This window comes from Anser brachyrhynchus, assembly GCF_964034855.1.
Source record: "Anser brachyrhynchus genome assembly, chromosome: 9".
Lineage (NCBI taxonomy): Eukaryota > Metazoa > Chordata > Aves > Anseriformes > Anatidae > Anser > Anser brachyrhynchus.
Window position 1 is genome coordinate 703,582 of NC_137703.1, and position 20,906 is coordinate 724,487.

Below are 20,906 nucleotides of genomic sequence, written 5' to 3' on the forward strand. Positions count from 1 at the left end.
GACTCCTCTGTTTTCAGTTCAGTTTGCTTTCCGTGGAAAATACACCGTTGCCTTTGCTCCTTTACCTTTATGGATGAAATCCTATTGCATGTGCCAAGTGCGGCAGCACAGCACGTGGACCTGAGCCTGTGAAGTCCTTGTGTTTGTGCCAGTACCTGCCGTGGAGGAGCAATGGCCTGGGCCCTCCTCGCTGTGCTGTGGTTAGCAGTGCAGCGAGCACGTCTGGTGCAAGGGCAGTGGGGACCATCGGCATTGGGTCAGCTGCTGAGGCAACCGTGACACAGCTTTGGACCCTCCTCTTGCCTTCGCTTTCATAGATTTTAATGTGGCTGGTTTGTTTTCCATAATGCTGCAACAGATTGACCAAAATTCTTCCAACATTGGATGGAAAATAACAAAATCAATGAACTTTGTGTGGATGCTGTTCCCAGCTATGGTATAAGATCTAACACTTGAGACAAACACTCCTTAGACTATTTTGTGTGTGAAATTTATGTTCTTCTCTAATAGTATTTTTCTGTTTCCACCACCACCACCACCACCACCAAAGAAAGCAAATTAACATATAGGTATTGCTAGCCTTTACTATTTCTTGGTCTTTTGTCATAATTTTTAACGCCAAAACATGACCTTTGTGTATCTTTTCTCTATTTACTGACCTCACCCTTCAAAAAGTTGTCAATTGTATCACATTATTACTAGATATGGGGCGGTGATTTAGATAAGTTCTTACATTTTTCTGTAACTAGTTCTGCTTACCACTGCTCCAGTTCATTGTGTCATAACAAATGAGGAGGGAGAGCAGTGTTACGAAGCACCACTATAGCTCACTGGAAAGGCCTGTGGTGTTCTGGGAAGTTACTGCACAAAAGGAATGCATGTGCGTTCCTTTATCCAGCCACTCACCATGGCAGTAGATGTCATAGAAGCTTCTTATAAAAACGAGATTGTGTACAGAATGGTAATCAAACTAGGACTTTCTGATCCCACATGGTATGTTCAATAATATTTGTGCAAAATACTTTTTTTTTGGGCAACTCTCTCTTTTTTGGTCCTCAGTAGTGCCTGTTCTAAGGTGAAGCAAACAATATACAGCAATGTTCAGCCTTCAAATTCCAATCTGCTGTGGGACCCAGAGTTCATGCTAGATTTTATCGAGAATCCTTCAGCTCATAGCATTAACTACTCAATGCTGGGCAAGATCCTGAGTGATAACGCAGCCAACCGCTACAGCTTTGTCTGCAATGCACTAATGAATGTGTGTATGGGGCATCAAGATGCAGGAAGGTAAGGCAAACCCTTCTGGAATTGGAACTGTATGGATTTTTACATGGTACAGGTGAGGTTTCCTTTTGCCTGTTTGCTTTGTGTCTTTGTTGCAATTCTTTGTGTCTTTGTTGCAATTGTTTTCATTTGTTACTCTTTGTTATTGCTGAAAGTTTATTTTGTCAGTTTCCCTTGACTTTCATTCATAGAATCAATCTGCATAGTTTAACGAAAGGGATTAATGAGTAGGAAGTACTCACTGTAGGACAAGCAGTAAGCTTTTTGTATCAGTAGGTGTGCTGCTTCGGGTAGGATGGCCCAGCACAATGCTTACCCATCAGATGCCTGTAAATGAAAGAAGGTTTTGCATTAGGTTGCTTCCTTCTTCTGATGCAATTGATGTTTAAATCGTTAAATGTTGTAATTTAATTTTTCATAGTGAAATTCATCTTTGTGGGTAATATGTAATGTGTCAAAAAATCTTTTGTAAAAAGTATTAACTTTTATTAAGTAGAAGCTACTAGGGTTATAACAACTGTCGGTTACATTTTAAGAGTAGTTTAGACCTCATGGCGCATGGTTCCATCAGCTCTCCAACAACTAAAGTTTAGGACGAGATCAGCACTTAGCAGGTTTTCCTGCTTTGTCTTGCAGTGGCTGTGTTCTGACACCAGCAGGTGCTGACTTTTGTCACCATACAGTGCAGCTTCTGTCTGATCCTGTGTGTCACTTCTTGGATCTTACGGCTGTTAGATCTTTCTAGATGATCTCAAAGTACTGACAAGAAGTACAGTGAAGAACTCGTGAAGTAAATATACTAACATCAGTGTTGAGGTTTACACTGACAGTGTTTTCTTTCATAATTCATACATTCTTTTCTCAATTGCTTCCTCCTTCCTCTGTGTATAGACCGTCTTCTTGTGCAAATGCGGCATTACAGTGTTGAAATTTTTTGCCCTAGTTTCTTGTTCTGCAGTCCCTGATGCAGGTTGAAGTGGGCACCGATTTTGGATCTAGCATTTATTCCTGCCTCCAGCACTTTTATTCCTCTTAAACAATGAAAATCACCAGAATTTGCTGTTCTGTTCTAATTATGTTCCAATTTTTAGTAAGGAATTCTTAGTCTTGATAGTTAGGCCTAGGTGCAGCAGTAGCTGACCATCTTTGTTAAGGTTACTGACAGATCACAAAACCGGAGGAAATGGGGATTTTTTTTCTTTTCCTGATCGGCTTCTGCCCAAAGCGTGTGCTGTTCTTGTACCCTTCTCCTCTTCCCCAGCCTGAAGCCATCCAGGAAATGGGGGGCATCTTTGGAGGGCAGAGCAGCCAAGAACCGGCGATTCTGTAGACCAGCAACATCCAAATGTGGCTGAGCGAGTTTCGCTGTGCAACAGGGAAAAAATAACTTGCACTGGGATGAGTCAGCTCTGCTCTGTTTTCTGAAGTGTTACCCAACTCTGAGTCACACACTGAATCACACGCTGCGCAGTATGCAGTCGGTCAAATGAAATCCATTCATGCCGCCTGATTTCGTGTCTCTCTCCTTCCCCCTAGGCCGCAGCACTGGCCTGGCGCCGTGCCCTGGGGGCTGGGGCCACGCACCACACGCTGCCCGGTGGCACCGCGGCGTGAGCGAGGACAGAGCTGCTGCCTGCAGGGCAGTGCTGAGGGGAGGGAGGGCGGGTGTCCGCCTGCATTGGGGGGCTGCGGGCGTCCGTCTGCATGGGGGGCTGCGGGCGTCCGTCTGCATGGGGGGCTGCGGGCGGCGGGGCTTTGGCTCTCCGGCCCTCCTTCTGGGCAGCTTAGCGCAGGCAGGGGAGCGAGTACCAGGGCAAGGTGTACAGAGCTGGGCTTACAGAAAATAAAGGCCCCGTGCTGCTGTGTGTGAATGCAAGCTGCGGGCTACAAGTTGCGTGTTGTTTGTAGGTGCGGCAGTTGTCCGCAGCCGAATTGCACTAGGTTACATGTACCAGTAGCAGAATCACCTTTGGACATTACCCTCCCCTTAAGCAAGGCAACACCGGTTCAGCTGTCAAACACCGATTTCCTTTGACCTAAATATTAATTGTATTCAAAAGATCTTGCTTCTGTATTTGTTTTTCTCTTCTCTCGTAGGATTAATGACATAGCAAACCTTTGTGCAGAGCTGACGGCATGCTGCACGGTGCTGAGCTCAGAGTGGCTAGGGGTTGTCAAAGCTCTTTGCTGCTCTTCAAATCATGTGTGGGGTTTCAATGATCTGCTCTGCAGCGTCGATGTAAGTCCACGCTGTCTTCTGAAGTATCTGTTAAACTTATTTACCTCGGGTGCACTTAGAGGTATAGTAAGGTCTCCATTCAGTGCATAATGCTGGGCACAAAGTTAGTCCTATGTCCATTAGTTTTCAAGGCATTTCGTGAGATTCCTGATTGATTTTTATTCTTTCCTACATCTTCAGCATGAATGTAAAATTTGGGCAGTGCTTAGGGATTTCTCTTTATCAGCATTTTTTTCTTACTTTAATATGGAATGTTATGGAATATTGGAGGTGCTCTTGGAAAGGAGTAGATGTCAGCATACTTTTTCTGAAGTGCTGATGGATGTGTAAATAACTCTTTATTTTAAAGACCCTGTGTCTGGTGTTGGCTCTTAAATTGTAGAGTTTGTGGTACATTTTGCTGTTCTTTACTCACCTGATACAAGTTACCATAGCCTTGTTAAGTCAGCAGGATTATGGTGCCTAATGTTATTCAATATCTGATCCAATATATTGATCTGTAGTTTAGGAACAGATTGCAGCTGTGTACATTGGAGACATATTTTTGTCCTTAAGCTCAGGAATGAGTGTTGGTGTTATCAATTTTTATAAAGTGATAAAATTTTCCCAGGTTTTTGTAAGACGAGTGGGTTTTATTTTGGAATTTATTTGTGCTGTTTGAAATAGGTCTGTGTTAAAATTAAGTTCAAAGCTATCATTATTTGTCATTAAAAGTTTGGTAATGCACTAAAATGTGGAGACAGATCCTTATGTGTATACATTTTACTGTTTATTCTAATAGTTAATTCTGTAATAATCATGGCAGCGAGGTGTGCACTGTCGTGTGAAGCATCGCAATGTTTTTCTTTCCAGGTGAGTGACCTGTCATTCCACGATTCCCTGGCCACTTTCATTGCTATATTGATTGCCCGGCAGTGCTTTTCTCTGGAGGATGTAGTTCAGCACGTTGCACTGCCTTCTCTTCTTGCAGCTGGTAAGAATGTATCAAGAGAAAAACTTAGAACAAAAAACTTAAGACTTTTTAGTGAGCTTCCAATGATTGAATAAGTAGTGAAACACCACCTGTTGTACGTTACAGCATGTATGTCCCCGCAGTTTGCAGAAGGAGTGCTGCCAGGTTAGATCAGAGAACCCACAGCTGACAAGTGCTGTCAGAGTTGCTGACAATGCTCTGTCCTCTTCTGTTATGCAGTATCACCAAATGTCTGCCAGATCTACTTGGGTTGTGCTATGAAACATTTTGGAAGCTCACCCATTCTATGTATCTTCTGTAGCCCACAGTGTGCATTTCTCTCTCATTTCCTTCTGGCATCAGTGCCTGATGTTGACATTTTCTCTCTGGCACCATCTTTGCATCTACCCAGGAGTACAGTGGCTATGGTCCCCTTTGTTGGCCACATTACATTTCTTTTCATTTTCTGTCTGGATTTGTTTTTCTTATTTCTTCATTGGCTATCAAAAGCCAGTTTAGCCATGTATTCTTTTCTGCCATTAATTAGGTCTCTTGCTTAACAAAAATCATACTATTCTTTCCTGTGTTTTTTTTTTTTCTTTTTAATGACTGAAGGCCATAAATGCTGATTCCTGTTGATGAAATTATTGTATTTGCATTTAAAATGGGGCTGTGAATTAGAACCTTTCCAGGCCTGCCAGCGTGACTTGTGAGGTCCTGGGTAGATGCCCAATGTCCATGTCCCATATTCCATAGCCTGCGGGGATCCAGATGCTGAGCCTGGGGCCAGGATGACCTGTCGGCTCCTCCTGCACCTCTTCAGGACACCCCAGGTCTGCCTCTTTCCACAGGAAACGGGTAAGCTGCCTGCTGCATGGTCCTTTCATTTCAGAATCTGGATGGTTTTTGGTGGCTTCAGATTTCATATGTGAAAATATCCATGGTGCAATTAGAAATTACAGCCTGCTTAAAATCACGGATTTTTCACTAGTTAAAAGGTGATGTATGCTATTCTTATTTGTTTGAAAAATGTCCTGTGTGCCCGTGCTGCATGTGGGTCATCCTGCAGTGATACAGAAACTGATAGGGATACACATAATGCAGTTTGGTAGCCTTGTGTGTAAACTGAAATTATATGTGATTTTAAGGAAGGCACAGTAAAACATCTAGTCCAACAGAAGAAACACGAGGAAAACATTTCTCAAAATCCATTAATGTATCTTTCCTTTTGGAATTTTTGGATTTTTTAAATAATTTTTTAAAATTTGAATATTCTGTGGTCTGACTTAGGTGGTTTTGCCACAGACCAAAAGAGGAAGGAATAGGGCAAGGAACAAGCACCTGACAGTTAAAATGAAATAACCATTGAAATAACATGTGTTTTGACTTTTAAACATTTCAGCAAACTTGATGACAAGACTATTTCTATGGCAAAAATAAACTGAAATAGATTATTTTAAACTCTTAAGTGACGTCAAGTTTTTCCATCTAAAAGCAATAGTAGCTTCTTTTTCAACATTCTTCATTCAACAGAAATGAATGAACCTCACTTAACAAGTTTGAAAAAAATAAGTAAAGGCTGTGAATACTGTCTGAATAACAGAAATACATTACGTGGCTCCAGGCTTCCCTAGAAATAGAAATTAATTTAAATGGAAAGGGAGAATCATGTTAGAACTCTAGCAGGTAGTACAAATCAAACAAGATGTGACTATGTTGCAGACTTCTATTGCGTATGGCTCAGCTGACCGTGTCAGAAAGGTGATAGATTGGTCTTTCCTTTCTCCCTCCCTATCTTTCAGTCTGTGTATCTTCTCCTTGAAGTCAGAAAAAGCATTCACTGATGGCTTTTGCAGTCTGCTTCTGAGCTGTAGGATTAGGCTTAACTGTGCAACAGGCATTTATATTAATTAATTTTGCCTCATTTGTTACGAAGACTAGGCAAAGGAAGTCATTTCCTACATCTGCGAAGTCAAAACCAAAATACACTTCAGCGTCTCATTGTGGCTAAATTCGCTGTTTATATAGAAACAGTGAAATGACAGGCTCCTTTTTCTATTTAAGTAATTATAGCTGATTTTAATATTTGTTATTAATACATCACAACAATGTGGCATGGGTTAACCCTGGTGGGCAGCTGAACCCCACTCAACTGCTCACTCTCTACACCCTAGGGGAGTAGAGAATTGGAAATGCAGAAGTGAGAAAACTCGTGGGTTGAGATTAAGACAGTTTAATACATAAAACCAAAGCTGCACATGCAAGCAAAGTAAAACAAGGAATTCATTCACTACTTCCCATTGGTAGGCAGATGTTCAGCCATTTCCAAGAAAGCAAGGCTCAACATGCGTAAAGTTTTTTTCGGAAGACAAATGCCATCACTCTGACATGCCCTCAGTGCCCTCTGACTGTCCACCCCCCACCAACTTCTTGTGCGTCCTCAGCCTCCTTGCTGGCAGGGCAGTGTGAGAAACAGAAAGGCCTTGACTTTGTAAGGACTGCTCAGCAGCAACAAAAACATCACTGTTATCACCACTGTTTTCATTTCAAATCCAAAACATAGCACCATGCGAGCTACTACGAAGAAAACTAACTATCTCAGCCAAAACCGGAATACCATGTACCCCACTTGATTTTAATGACTTACCCATTGGTCTTCAGCTTCAGTTATGACATTCAATTCTTCATTCAGTTATTGTGCTTCTATAGCTGTTTTGGATGAAAAGGATTTTGTACGAAGGAAATTTTAGATGCTAAAGCATAAACATTTTCCACAAGATTTGCTCTTCTTTCCATAGGGAAATTATTTCCTGGAATTCGTTCTTCTTGTGATCGTCACCTCTTGGCTGCTGCTCACAACAGTATAGAAGTGGGAGCTGTATTTGCAGTCCTAAAAGCAATTTTGATGCTTGGTAAGATTATGCAGAGTCATGCATAATGTTTTTGCTCTAGGGCTTGGGTTAAAGTTGTACAGTGCTACTTCACATATACTGGGAAAGAAAAGCGCCGGTGACAGAAGAAAAACGTAGATGCTGTCTGTGCTTCTGTAGCATGTGAGTAGTGTTTCCCCCACAGGTCAAGAGACAGATTTTTCTCTGGTGAGTCAGCCCCAGCTGATGAACCTTTAAGCAGATGTGGCTTTTTCACATTTTGACCTCCCCTGCCACCAAGTCCCAGTAGACTTCAAATTCAGGCAAATCACGCTCAAGTATATAGAGGAAATAAGGTCTCAGATCACTTTTCCCACCTTTTTCTGTGCTTTCCACAAATTGTGTCTGTCAGTCATTGAGAAACTTAAAAAAGAATCGCTACTAAGCAACTCTCCATGAACAAGGAGTGTATTCTTTATTCAAACAAATAACTATCTCAGAGTTTTGATTTGGCTTAAGTTCAGGTAAAGCTCTGGGGAGCTATGGTGATGTGTATTTTTGGAGCTAAGTAAATGTCCAATTAAACAAACAAGATCTCCCAGATGTGCATATACCAGCAGAGGTATACCTCCAGCTAGAGTACTAATGTTATGTTCTCTGTTGGCCAGTGTCTCAGAACTCTCAAAAACCTCATAGTCCTTAATGACGTGACTATACTGGGAAAGAAGTTAAGGAAATAGCTAGCAGGGATGGCCTGATAGATTGAAAGTGAGCTTGGAATACGTTTATGGCCATTATCTATGTTCTCTTGCTTTTCAGAGTGCTGAGATCTGCTATTTTTCTTCACTAATACTGTGCAGTGTGAACACTTGCTGTTTCATCCCTACACAGGGACATGGTTTGAATAGGCTCTTGATGCAGGGTGATAAGAAGGAAGATCTGGACACAGAGTTTATTTTTGTCTTCACTGCAACTCATCTCCTATACTCAAAATATTATATTTGGAAGATGTCCCTTTTTGGCACCCTGCATTGTTTAAAAATTATACTTGATAGGCTGAGAAAAAGCAACAGATATGTGATAACTGTTTTTTCTAACATGGATTTCTAATCAAGAAGCTTCATCAGCACAGAATTGCAACAGTCCCTACCCACAGTGAAAGACGATGTTGTGCAGGTAACTGCTCTAGGGTGTAATAAATGTCTTCACAAGTTTTATCAAAGTGTTCAGGGATGGTGTTAGCTTCATGTGTGCCTCGGTATCGATCTCTTCGTCGTATTGTTTGCCTGCCAGCTTCCTCCCACGTGTCCATCACAGGTGCAGATTTCGGGCCTTACATGGTTGCCTGATATGGTTCACAAGATAATGAGGTGCTTGAGTGCAGGGAGGCTGTGGGTGGCCATTTCGCTGCTGCTGTCTGTTCACACGTGTTGTCCTTTGGCCCAGTTCCCATATCCCTCGTAATGAGCCTGTCCTGCTCTTTGGGTTCTGCAGGGCTTATGTGTCTGCTCTACCTGCCATTGGTTCAGTGGTACACGGGTGTTTGGATTTGCCTGGATTTGGGGGAATAGGAGGATAATACCTGCTTTCACTTCGCAGGATATGTTCTATTTTTTTCTTTTGCTATTGGCCTATTAGAAAATGATTTATATTCTGTCTCAGGAGTGACAGCACTCCTTAATCTGTCTCACCCCTCTGTAAGGAGTTGATCCCTGGTGCTGCAGTGGGCCGGTCAGGGGAGGTCAGGGCAGCAGCGTGCTCGCTGCAGTGAGGGCTGGTGAGCCTGGTGGTCCAGTTGTGCAGAGCTGACCCAGGGAGGGGGATGAAATGTCACAGCCCGTCCTGCAGGCTGGTTTGTCACAGCACATTGGGACTCTGGTTTTGATAAGGTGTTAGATATGAGATCAGTCTTGTTACAGAAGGATTGTGTGCCATTTACCTAAGAGTCATTCTCTAGTTAAGAAACTAGGGTGGGTTTGCAGGTATTGACTGCTTTTGTTAGCAGTACCTCTATTAAAAACTCATTTTTTGTCTGGGATAATGCAGTACCAGGGAACACAAACAGAGATGGGAAAACTGAGTGCACAGGAGGACCCGGTGCACCATGGTGCTTTGGGCACTCTGTGTAAGTGTGTGGCAATCAGGCATGTGGCCACAGCTCCTGAAAGGCGTATTTACGCTGTCAGTCTCCTTATTTTAATGTTTTGCTGGTAGTTGTCGATTTTAGGAATATATCCTAGCATAATGTATAACCAGAGGCCATGGTGCGGAAGTGTGTGTTTAAAAGAGTAAATATTTAATGTGGCACTGAAACAAACCATTTTGCCTTGTCATGCCATATTAGTTGATAGTAAACTGAGAGGTTTTCTGGGGGATAACTATCATATATGGTCAAACAGGTATGATCCACAGGAGTTTGTGCTGACTGAACACATTTGGCTATATTAGCCTGCTTCACCTGCACGCTCCTGGAAGGCCTCGCAGGCTCTAGGGTGTTATGTGCAGTAGTTTGGGCTATTTTCTCCACTTCAACGTGCTGTAGTTGCATCTACTTTCTTGTCCACGGTTGCAAAGCCTTACACATCAGTTTTAACATAAATTGTTACAGGTCTGATTTTTTGTGTCATGTCCTAACTGCTTTTCCTTGCTCCATTGGTCACCCTGGCTTGTTTCAGGCAGATGATGGCGTAGAGCTGAGCTGGTGCCTTGTGGGGAGGATCAGCTCTCCCATGTTTGCCAGGGCTCCCTCACCATGTGCTGCCCTTTTCCATTCCCATGAAGGTCCATCCCTCTGGTGGAGAAGTTCATAGTAAGATGACTGAGGGCACCATCAGTCGAGACTTGTCTCTTGATCTGTGGAGTGTTAATAAATCAAAGTAAGAGAGAAGACTTGGAAAAATCAGACATCTGAGAACAATGAGTAACTCAACACTTCCTTATCTGCCAAAGCAAGGCCGTGCACTCACAGGTGCTCCACTTTCCTGTGGAGCACGGTGGTTTTAGTTGTGTTTGATCTGTATAAATCTTTTTCTGCTTCTGAAATATCCATCAAAAAGATACTATGCAAAATGAAGCAAACGGACAATACTTTGGCCGTAGTGATTTTCAGATCACTAAAACTTATTGCTGCCTTTTTTTTTTTTCTTTTTGAAAGCAAGTGCTTCACTCCTGTTTTATTCCTCAGCTAGCCTGTGCCTGTGCGGATGTCCCTGTCTAGAGGCATGGGGCCTTGGATGAAGTTCACTCTGTACTTCTGTGGTTCTGCTCTGCAGGTGATGCCGAGATTGGCAGCAACAGTGTCAACCCCATGAAGAGTGAGGACTTCACTATGAGAGGCTTATTGGAAGACCTCAATGAGGATGAAATGTGGGGTTCCTCTCACACACTGAAATCATGTGGAAAAGCTGTTTCCATAGAAACCGCTAGTTTAAGCGAGTATGCTAGATATGTGCTAAGAACTATTTGCCAGCAGGTAATTTGTAAAAACTACTCTTCTGTCTTCATTTAGAGAATCAATGGTATTTTATTTGAAAAGGATAACGTATTTTGGTATAAAATGAATGCTGAAATATTTAAATATTTGAGTTCTCTTTGGGTTTCCTGTTTTGGAGCAGAGACATTTAATAGACTGAGTAGTATGTTAGTGGGGGAAAAAATGGCTTAAGTTAGTTGTTGGCATCTCCCTATGCTCTACCAGATCTGAGGTATTTTTCCTACCTCAACTCTCAAGCACTTTGAGAAGACAGTAGGACCACTCCATCAGCTGTCTGTTCAAAGTGCTTTTACAGTAGTCTTTGTTTTATTACAAAGTTGCTTTCAAACTATAGAAGTTCTTCAAAGCTTGGAAGAAATTCATTTTTGAAAACAGTTAACAGTCATACTTTCAGGTGGTACTGAATGACAGATGACATTTCTAATCTCAGATAAACCATATTTCCCTTTAAGTTTTGCATGTAGAAAATCACTTTTCTGCTTAGCTTAACAAAAGTTAATATTTGAACATTGAAACTATCTTCTGAATCTGTTATCTGGTTACTTACAGGAATGGGTTGGAGAACACTGTTTAAAAGAACCTGAGAGGCTGTGCACAGACAAAGATCTTATTTTGGATCCTGTTCTTTCAAACAAACAAGCACAGAAACTTCTTCAACTTATCTGCTATCCTCATGGTATTAAAGAATGCACTGAGGGGGACAACCCTCAGAGGCAGCACATCAAACGCATACTTCAGGTAATGCAGTGGAGAAAAAGAAGGTGCAAAAACCACCTGTGAGGTACTAACTCGTAACTTGTCATTCAGCAGCAGCACAAAGTGATGTTGATTTGCAGTTCCTGGTGCAATCAAGCATTAGATTCTTCTTTAAACATTATATGTGCTCAGGATCTCTAGTCTTTGCTGTAAACATCTTGCAGAATTCTGGTACCTCTACCTCTGATTTCACAGTTCTGGAGGAAACAAGTGTGCTGCATGCTCATTGTTACTGTTTATCATTGTCAGCCATTAGGGAGCTGCTGAAAAGGGAGCTGCTTTTGGGGATGTTTAGGTGGAGATGCATACTGTCTCAGTAGGACTCTATGACAGCAGTGGCTTGAAAGACACTCCTGCTCTGTGGAAAAGGCTCAAATGCAATCCACATGGTCCTTAATTGATCACTTCTTCAAATTCAACTATAGGACTATTTCATTCCTCAAACTTACAAAATGGATTTTCTGTGAAATCTCAACTGTGTCAAGTCAGCAATAGCCAGACCAGGACAAAAATTGGTTGGTGTTCTGCAAAACAGTCACTTTAGCTGCTGGGTTTACTTTAATCATGTCTAGATGGCCTTGTACTAAATACAAACGTGTCTATTTGGATGGCAATGCCATGGTTAAATATAATTGTTAAAGAACAAACTAAGTGCATTTTCTGTATTTGTATTTAACTAAACTCATGTTTTGCAGAGAGCAGGATTTTTATTCAGAAAAGTTGCACAGTTACTGAGTAATGTTGGACCATTAACGTAGTTTCTTGAACAGGTCTGATGTTCTGGAATGTCATTAGATTGTTAAAAAGAGTATTGATTGTGATGATCTGCTTATAAGAGGGCTTTTGCATATAATACATTCAATTATGAGATATTTTTTTTCCCCTTAGACCTTTGAAGTGTTGACACCTGTATTTGTAATGTTAATTCTTTCACAGAATTTAGACCAATGGACCCTCCGTCAGTCTTGGCTGGAGCTGCAACTAATGATCAAGCAGTGCATGAAGGAGTCTGTGAGTATTTGTTTTCAAACTTACTTTTTTGCATTAAATATTTAGATAAGAATGTTAAATTTTAACGTAGTCCATGAGCAAACATACCATGAATGTGCTAGTTTGCTTATGTTTTACTGTAGGGTTCTGGGTCTGTGGCTGAAATGAACAGCTTGTTGGATAATATTGCAAAGGCGACAATAGAGGTGTTTCAGCAATCCGCTGATCTAAACAATAACTCTTCTAACTCTGGTATAGGCCTCTTCAATCCAAACTCTGTTGGAAATGCTGACACAAGTAATACAAGACAGAATGGTAAAAAGACATTCCTAAGGTATTTTCTGTAGCACCTTTTTAATTATTTTAGCCAACGTGATGCTTAATTGTGCATAGATTGCCTAGACTTTTTGCACTTGAAGCAGGAATGTACAGAAACGAGTTACCTGAAGGTTACTTCTATTTACTTTTGTTTAACAATAAATATAGTTGCTATTCTTGAATTTTTGGAAACCAGAAATTATGATTGTTCAGTCCACACTAGTTACTCCAGACGTGTTGTGCCAACTGCTTTATTAAAGCAGTTCAGTTTTTTAACAGCTAGTACTGGTTGCAAAACTACGTGGATATTTTGGCTGAAATACGTTTGCTCTGTTTCTAGTTCTTCTGAGCGGCGAGGAGTGTGGCTGGTGGCTCCCTTGATTGCAAAACTGCCTACCTCAGTTCAAGGTAGGGTCTTGAAAGCTGCGGGAGAGGAGCTGGAGAAAGGACAACATTTGGGGTCATCTTCTAAGAAGGAAAGAGATAGACAGAAGCAAAAGAGGTATGACCTTGGGAGATCTCTGTAAACAGAGCTGGAAGGTATTTTTGAAGGAGGGGTATATTGGGCACTGGGTTTTTGCTTCACAAGACCTCACTGGCTCACTTCTTTGGAGCAGTAAGTTATCAAACCGAGACAGGTTTCAGGTTTCATTTAGTCTGAAAAATGCCATTGGTTTCAGAAGACAAAATGTGAAAGCTTTGTAACTTGTCTTCCAGTGGCTATTCTGCAGCTTGCTGTGGGGTAATGTTGGAAATTAAAAAGTACAATCAGAGGGCTTGTTGTGTCTTCCCTTCTATGGCGGTAGGCCACTTCCTTGCCAGTAAGATATCATAACTGTCCTAAGATGTCACTTAATTCCTGTGGGGAGTAGTAGAGCTTGAAGTTCATCTCTAACTTTCCAAACCAATGAGAATTTTAATGATTTAATAGTTACTGATTTTTCCTTTAGTAAAATATTCTTGTACAGTGTTTATTATTTGTTTTTACTTTGTTCTAGTTATGATGTAAATTACGTTAAACACTCTACACAACAAAGCCTCTTAGCTTCAAATACTGACCATCTTTCTTCTTGGAAAGCTCTTCCAAAGTACACTGGTTGGAGAAAGCAAATCAGTTCCTAAAGGCTCATGGTTTTTGACTGTTACATATGATACCACTACAAGTTTATTGTTCTTGTGTTATTAGTGAGCATTGTTATTCATCCTCGATGTTTTTCATGCTGTATATTTTCCCTGAACAAGGGACCAATAATTGGGCATTACGACTTTATAGTACTCCTGTAAATCTGTGTTGTGTGTATTGATTTTTGACTTATGGTTGTCATTTAATTCTGCAGAACCTTTTAAATCTGCTATTTTTCAGCCTCTTCCAACTAGGTTATTTTACCCGTAGGGTTAAAAGATTTATTATTATTTTTTCTTTCCCTGATAATTGCCATATGCCTGTTACTCTATGTCATGTTGGACCCTCCTAGTTCGTTTGTGCCCTTTCTTTAAGAAGCTTCTCACGTAACAAATATATCAGTCTAGAGAGGTTTGCCATGTTCAGTTTTTGAATTAAATCCTTCCTTGTCCTTCTACTTCATTTGTAGTACCTGCCTGTTCTACTGATAGACAAAAATGACATCTTGCTTTACTGATCTCTTTGCTAGGTATTTCTGGGTATTTCAGCACTCTTCTGTTATTCACTGGCTCTCTTGCAATTTGCCAGTTTTTTTGCATCAGTAAAAGGGAGTATGGAAACTCTCTCTGCCTTCTTTTTGTATGGGAGAGATCATGTCTAGAAAACATAAAACAGGAATCCTTTCAAAATACGAATAAAATGCTGTAGAAACTGTTGAGCCCTTCCTCCATGACAGGTCCCATGCACAGAAGTGAAAGCATTTACAACGTTGTTACAGTTCCAACAATAAATGACTTCACCAGGGGCTTTTTGAAACCTTTCAATCTCAATGAAAAACAAACTTTACTACTCTGTTAGTGACAAAATCTTACACGGCGTATCTGTTGTATCTTTTTTCAAACTCCACTTTGTGTAGCAAGGATAACAATTGTGATAGTAGTTGTCTTGCAAGTTGTAAATTTTTCATATGGAAATGAATGAGTAAATGAACATGTGTTCCTACCATGGTGTTCCTAAAATATGAAAACAAAACAAACAAACAAACAAAAACAAACAAAAAAAACCTGTTTAACATGACTTCCATAAATGCAGACTTTCTAATTTGCTTGTTTTATGGAACCTAGAGATTTTGCCATTCCTTTATACTGGTTGTCACATAAATCTCTGAAGTAAAGTTAAATGCCAAATGAAAATAACTGCTGAAATGAAAACTTACAATAAATGTATGTGTGTATGCATGGATACGTCTCTATTGTGTTCAAGGATGCATGTAATTTTCTAGGAGCTTACATGCCTAAAACTGTAAAAATCATTGCATGAACTGTTACTCAAATACCTTTGCTGACATTTTTGACTTCTCTTCTACTTTACGTGTCGTAGTTCCAGATTTGTCTCTGTTTCTTTCAGTTTGTCTAAATTTTATGTTCATAATGGATACCCATTACTATATATATGTATGTATGTATTCTGAAAGCCCTTACAAAGTTGCCTAAAAACATCTAAAGCTGCACCTCAATTTACATACACTAAACCCATGTTAAAATTTAAGTGGAATTTAGGTGGCTTACATCCTAATCAATGCTTGTAGGGGAACCTTGGGATTCACTTCAGACCACTAACATGGATTAGAAACTTTAGCTGCTCCTTAGCTGTAGTCTCCACTACAATTATATCCCTGTTTAATGAAAGTAGTCTTCAAATACCATGTTCTGTTCCTGAGTCAGGCCTTCAAGTGTCCATGTAATTCTTGGTCATTCGATGCCTTGAGCTAGGTGGGTTCTCAGTAATGACATGCATAATGTGTGCATTTATACTGGCTGGTGCTCTTCCTATTTATGTGCATGTTCTTTTAACTTGTCATGTGAGGCTTTAATTTACTAAAACAGAAACAGACATAGATGCAGGCAATGCCACTTCCAGAGGGAAAAAACAGACAAAACAAGGAAGGTGGTGAAGATTGGGGGGGTATTAAAATAATGTTACTAACTGACTTCTGTGTTTGCTTCTCTTAAAGCATGTCTCTTTTGAGTCAGCAACCTTTCCTTTCTTTGGTACTTACTTGCCTTAAGGGACAGGATGAGCAACGGGAAGGGCTTCTAACATCACTGCAGAATCAAGTTAATCAGGTAAAACAAGCACATAACCATAAGCACCCTTCACTGGATGTTTGTGTCATCAGTTTTATGTTTATAGGACAGTTTCAGACCAGGAAAATTATAGTGCATGGCCTACCAAAAGGAACAGTCCAAGGAAGAAAGAATGGGGAAGTGTTTTATCAATTTATGAGAGTAATTTTTTATTTTTTTTAAAATTGTTACAGAAAAATATATTGAACTTGAATCTGGTTTCAGTTCTTTCCAGGAAACACAGTAAAAGATGCTTGTCATGAGAGGAAGAGTCTTCTCAGTCTCTAGCTTGGTCATAAAAATGTTTTTATAAGTTTGAAACTTTACATCTTTGGGAAAACCTTTCATCTTCTCCAGTTAGTACAGTTAAGTTGTGAGGTTTTTTGTTTGTTTATTTGTTTTGCTCTTGTTTGTTTGTTTTAATATTGCTAGTCCCAAACTGGCCTATTGCCCACAGAAACTATCCCTACAACTTTTCCTTCACTTATGCTTATTCACAACCTCTGACTCTGCTGTAGCCTCCTTGTTCCCATCTGGTTGATGCTGTAGCCTACATGAATATTACTAGCTCCTAGAGACTGTCCTCTAAATGAACATATGCAGTGCCCGGTGTAGTGGGAATACGTTTCCTTTTTCTGTCTCTAGTTTCTCTAACTTACTGTGGCAGTGAAAATTGATACTTGTAGGGCTGTTATTTGCTCATACTGCCTCTCACTGCAGGTCCGGGCTCAGACTTTGGTCCACATCCTAGTTAAATTCATTCCTTTGATCTTTTTTTCCCTGGTATTACTGCCACTTGGATTCTTCTTCAGAGGTATGGTTTCTCCTCTGAAATGCAGCTGGTCCAGGTTCCCTAAGGTTTTGGTCATTTCTCATCCAGAGCACCCAACACGGTTCTGTTGGGAAGCTGCATCCAGTACAAGAGATCCGTTTATATGGTGAGCAGTTAAATAGGATGTTTGAAACTGTATTTTTCATAAATACATAATGAAGATCCTTATTTTCTTTTTGCTACAACAGGGAGATCTAGTCCCATAATTGATAGCAGAGTATCAACCCTTTATAAAATCAATTTTTACCCTCCTTTATTTTATTTAATCTGCTCTGAGCTTTGAACAGGCATGATGATAAAAAGGTTAATAATCTTTTATGGCTCCTTAGAGGTAATGGTCACAAATACTTAAACTTGAAGGGGAGAAAATTCCTCTACAGGGAGAAAACAACCTTACTCAAATGGTTTCTTTTAGATCCTTAGTAACTGGAGGGAAGAACGGTACCAGGATGATGTTAAAGCTAGACAAATGATGCATGAAGCCTTACAACTTCGTCTTAATTTGGTAAGAAAAACTTACGTGCTTCTGTTGGCATAAAGAGATGTAGCAGCTACTTGAAGTGCATGGTAAGGTGCAAGAACTACTGTGTCTGGGCAGCGCGGGGGCCAGGGCTCCCAGAGGAAATCCCAGCCCTGGGCACCGGGCACCTCCACCAGGATGGGGACAAGCCGTGGCCATACCGGGGTGTCAGCCAGTTGGTGGGGGTGTCAGGACCAGGCCCGGTGAGGAGAGGCATGGTCAGACACAACCCTGAGCTGGGATTTCTAGGCAGGGCTATGGGGACGAGCTGAGGCTCCTGACAAGCTCCTGGGCTAGGGACAGGCTTGGGCATGGGGGTTGCCCCAGGTGGGGCTGGCCAGGGGCAGCAAAGGCCATTAGTGCTCCCCCTGCCTCAGCGTGGCATCACAGGGGGTTCTCTGCTTTTCCCATCTCTCTTGTTTCAGCTGATGCTTCCTGGCCATAGTGTTTGGGCATTGTTCGTATAAAATGAGTAGGAAGGACAGCCTATGCCTGATTCACGCCTTGTTTTTGTGCTGCTTTCATCCTTTCAGTGGCACTGGAATATCAGAAATTGTATCACCTTTTTGTAGACACTGAAGGTCATTGTCTACTGATGGGCTGGTTTATCCTCTTGTGACAAGCAAGGGTTTTATAGAATTAGGCAACATAGTTGAGATTTTTGGAGGTCTCGGGAAATGTAATATTTGGCTGTTTAATTTACATGTGCAATTTCAGTTGCCACTACTTGGATATTAATCAATTTAGAAAGTTTCCATCGAGTCCTTCAATGTCTCACATCTGAAACTTCTGTACTAGATGTCAGGGTCGCTGCAGCTCGTTTAGCACAGTGACGTAGGTGTATAGAGACTACGGGTAAGGCCAAGTGAGGGAGCTCCAAGGTAGGAGTAATACTGCAGCATTGTTCTTCTCCCACCTCTTTGGAAGCTGCTCAGGTACAACCAGAGGGGGAAACCGTATGCCGCCACTGGTTCAGGGTAGGGGGACTTGAGCCAACACTTGATATGGGTAATAAGTGGTTTATTACTAAAGCAGTAAGATTTTATCCCTTTGTAAACAATAAACTACATATGTAGTCCAAGGAATAATCTTAGACATAAACTCAGCAAGGTGTAGGAGCTAAAAGCAGGTACTGGGATTTGAAACAGTCTCTGTGTTTCCTGAGCAAGGTACAATGTCGAAATAAGCTTTAAACATTGGGAAGAATTGTGAAGTGAAACAACTACAGGCATAAAAAGTGAAGGATTTAGTGGGATTATAAACATGAAAAAAAATATTTTTGGAAAGTTTTAAAATGGGAAACAGGCAAGATGATTCAAAGCAGATACTGGGTGCAGGGAAAATACACAAACCAGCGAAGCTGACAGTAGCATCGTGGTAGAGCAGGAGGACCCTGGGCTGCAGTGCACCAGTGAGGAAAGATCAGTGTTGGTTTGCTGTTAGCTCCCTTAGGCATCCTGTTGTGTAATAGGGAGATATTTTCTCCTCTCTGAAGGCTTGAGCTGTGCTTGCATTAGCTAGAAGTGTTCTATCTTTGAAATGTGGGGTTTGGGCTCTATTCTGACTGGTTTGGAAATCAGGCTCATAACCTGAGCAGGTATCTTGTGTTGATGCAGGTTAATCCTTTGCAGGAACAGTTCTGATGAAATGGCTCCTTCTCAAAGAAAAGGCATATTTTACAGTATCATAAAATACTGGTAGGAATTGTGAACAATTGTTCGTGGGGTCAAATGCGTCATGTGGCAGTTTTTATTTTCAGTCAATGCTATCTTGTTCTTTAGGTCCTTTTCTCTATGCAGTGGATTTTATTGTCTAATTTTTGTATGTGGGAGGAAGGCAATAACTAAAAGGTTTTACTTCAGTACCTTTTCAGTTCTGAGAATCTTTTCATTCACTTCAAAATTTGTTGCGTCAAACATGAAAGTGAAGATAGGAAACTGAAGGAGCAGTGCAATACTATTTTGCTTTTCTGCAGTTCCTTCATAGGAGAAGCTTTTTGGAGAAGCTTTTTTTCTGAAAGCATGGGGTGGGGAGAAAAAGGTATTTTAGCTCAGTACATCAGAGTGGCAGTCAGCACACAAGAACACATGGGACTGGATGGCAGTTTTATTCATAAGTAACACGTGATGAGGAAGCATGCGTCTGTGAGATACATGCAGAGCTTTGCTATCTGCTGTGTTATTTTGCAGGTAGGTGGCATGTTTGATACTGTGCAGAGGAGTACCCAGTGGACCACAGACTGGGCACTTCTGCTCCTTCAGATAATCACTTCAGGAACTGTTGATATGCAGACCAACAAGTATGTCTGCGCTGTTTAAACAAGCTAATCAATGTCCTTCGTGCTTTTAAGTCTAGATTGCATGGATGTTACTGTTATATTTTTCTTATTATTACCGTGTTAGTGCTTGAGTGCAACTTACATGCTCGGTGCTGGTCTCAGCTGGGGAACATCTCTATTTTGGAAAGCACTGGAAACACTATTTACACTGCTCCTTAACAAGCATGTTTTCCTAGCAGTTTCCCAAATTGGAGCTGTAGTTCCTAATGACTATTAGCAGTTTGTGCTGTCTGTAGCTCTGAGCTGTGGTGTGTAAGATTTGTGTCTGTATCTTGACAGTTCACCTGCATGTATACACTGGGGCCCGTGCATGCGAGCTGAGTTGTGTGTGCATGCAGAAAGCACTGAAAAATTCAGCTTGTCTAAAGAGCTGTGTTTGTGCCTTTTGCTGTGAATATCTGTCCCTGGATCTCTAAGCAATCAGTAATTCCTTGGGTAACACTTGTAATTTTACTCTCAGTGAATTGTTCACAACTGTGCTTGACATGCTGGGCGTTCTCATCAACGGGACACTTGCCTCCGACTTGTCAAATGCTTCTCAAGGAGGGCCTGAGGAAAACAAAAGGGCTTATATGAATTTAGTGAAAAAGTTAAAAGTAAGTGTTACATCTCATCATTTTCAGCATTTCTTTTGAATCACATTCTCAACTTTTCATCCTGTCATTTCTAGTGTCTGGGAAGGCCTCGGAAAAAGAGGAGAGAATGAAGCAGCGCTAGTGGTAATAAGGAACAAAAGAAGGAAATTAAATAAAACAGGAATGTGAGGGTGGGGAGACAGTCTACTAAGATTTTCTTCTCATTACATTACATTTAGGGACCGTGAAAGGGACTTAATTACTTTTATTAATGTTTGAGACACTGAATTTGTATTTAAATTGTATTATATAGTTTCTGTTCTACTCAAACAAGAGATGAAATAACAACTTACATTCTTAAAAAACAAAACAAAACACAACAAGACCAGAAACTAACAACAAAACCACCCCCCCCCCCAAAAAAAAAAAAACAACAAAAAAAAACAGCTCTGCAAAACCATTTGTTTAAATTTAGTATAAGTACAGGGAA

The 20,906-nt window shown here is 40.9% G+C and overlaps 1 protein-coding gene across 5 annotated transcripts in view; it reads left to right on the plus strand.

Annotated features, from left to right (window-relative positions):
* Positions 1–20,906, plus strand: part of MED12L (mediator complex subunit 12L) — a 140,741-nt gene that overhangs the window by 99,860 nt on the left and 19,975 nt on the right. For all 5 annotated transcript variants that reach the window (XM_080604671.1, XM_080604672.1, XM_080604673.1 and 2 more), the window contains 14 exons: positions 1,060–1,287; positions 3,382–3,523; positions 4,376–4,496; positions 5,232–5,333; positions 7,274–7,387; positions 10,618–10,817; positions 11,388–11,576; positions 12,531–12,605; positions 12,728–12,918; positions 13,243–13,404; positions 16,040–16,151; positions 17,399–17,488; positions 19,693–19,802; positions 20,302–20,437. In XM_080604671.1, coding sequence (XP_080460797.1) covers positions 1,060–1,287; positions 3,382–3,523; positions 4,376–4,496; positions 5,232–5,333; positions 7,274–7,387; positions 10,618–10,817; positions 11,388–11,576; positions 12,531–12,605; positions 12,728–12,918; positions 13,243–13,404; positions 16,040–16,151; positions 17,399–17,488; positions 19,693–19,802; positions 20,302–20,437 — 1,972 coding nt within the window. The remainder of the gene's footprint in view (positions 1–1,059; positions 1,288–3,381; positions 3,524–4,375; positions 4,497–5,231; positions 5,334–7,273; positions 7,388–10,617; positions 10,818–11,387; positions 11,577–12,530; positions 12,606–12,727; positions 12,919–13,242; positions 13,405–16,039; positions 16,152–17,398; positions 17,489–19,692; positions 19,803–20,301; positions 20,438–20,906) is intronic.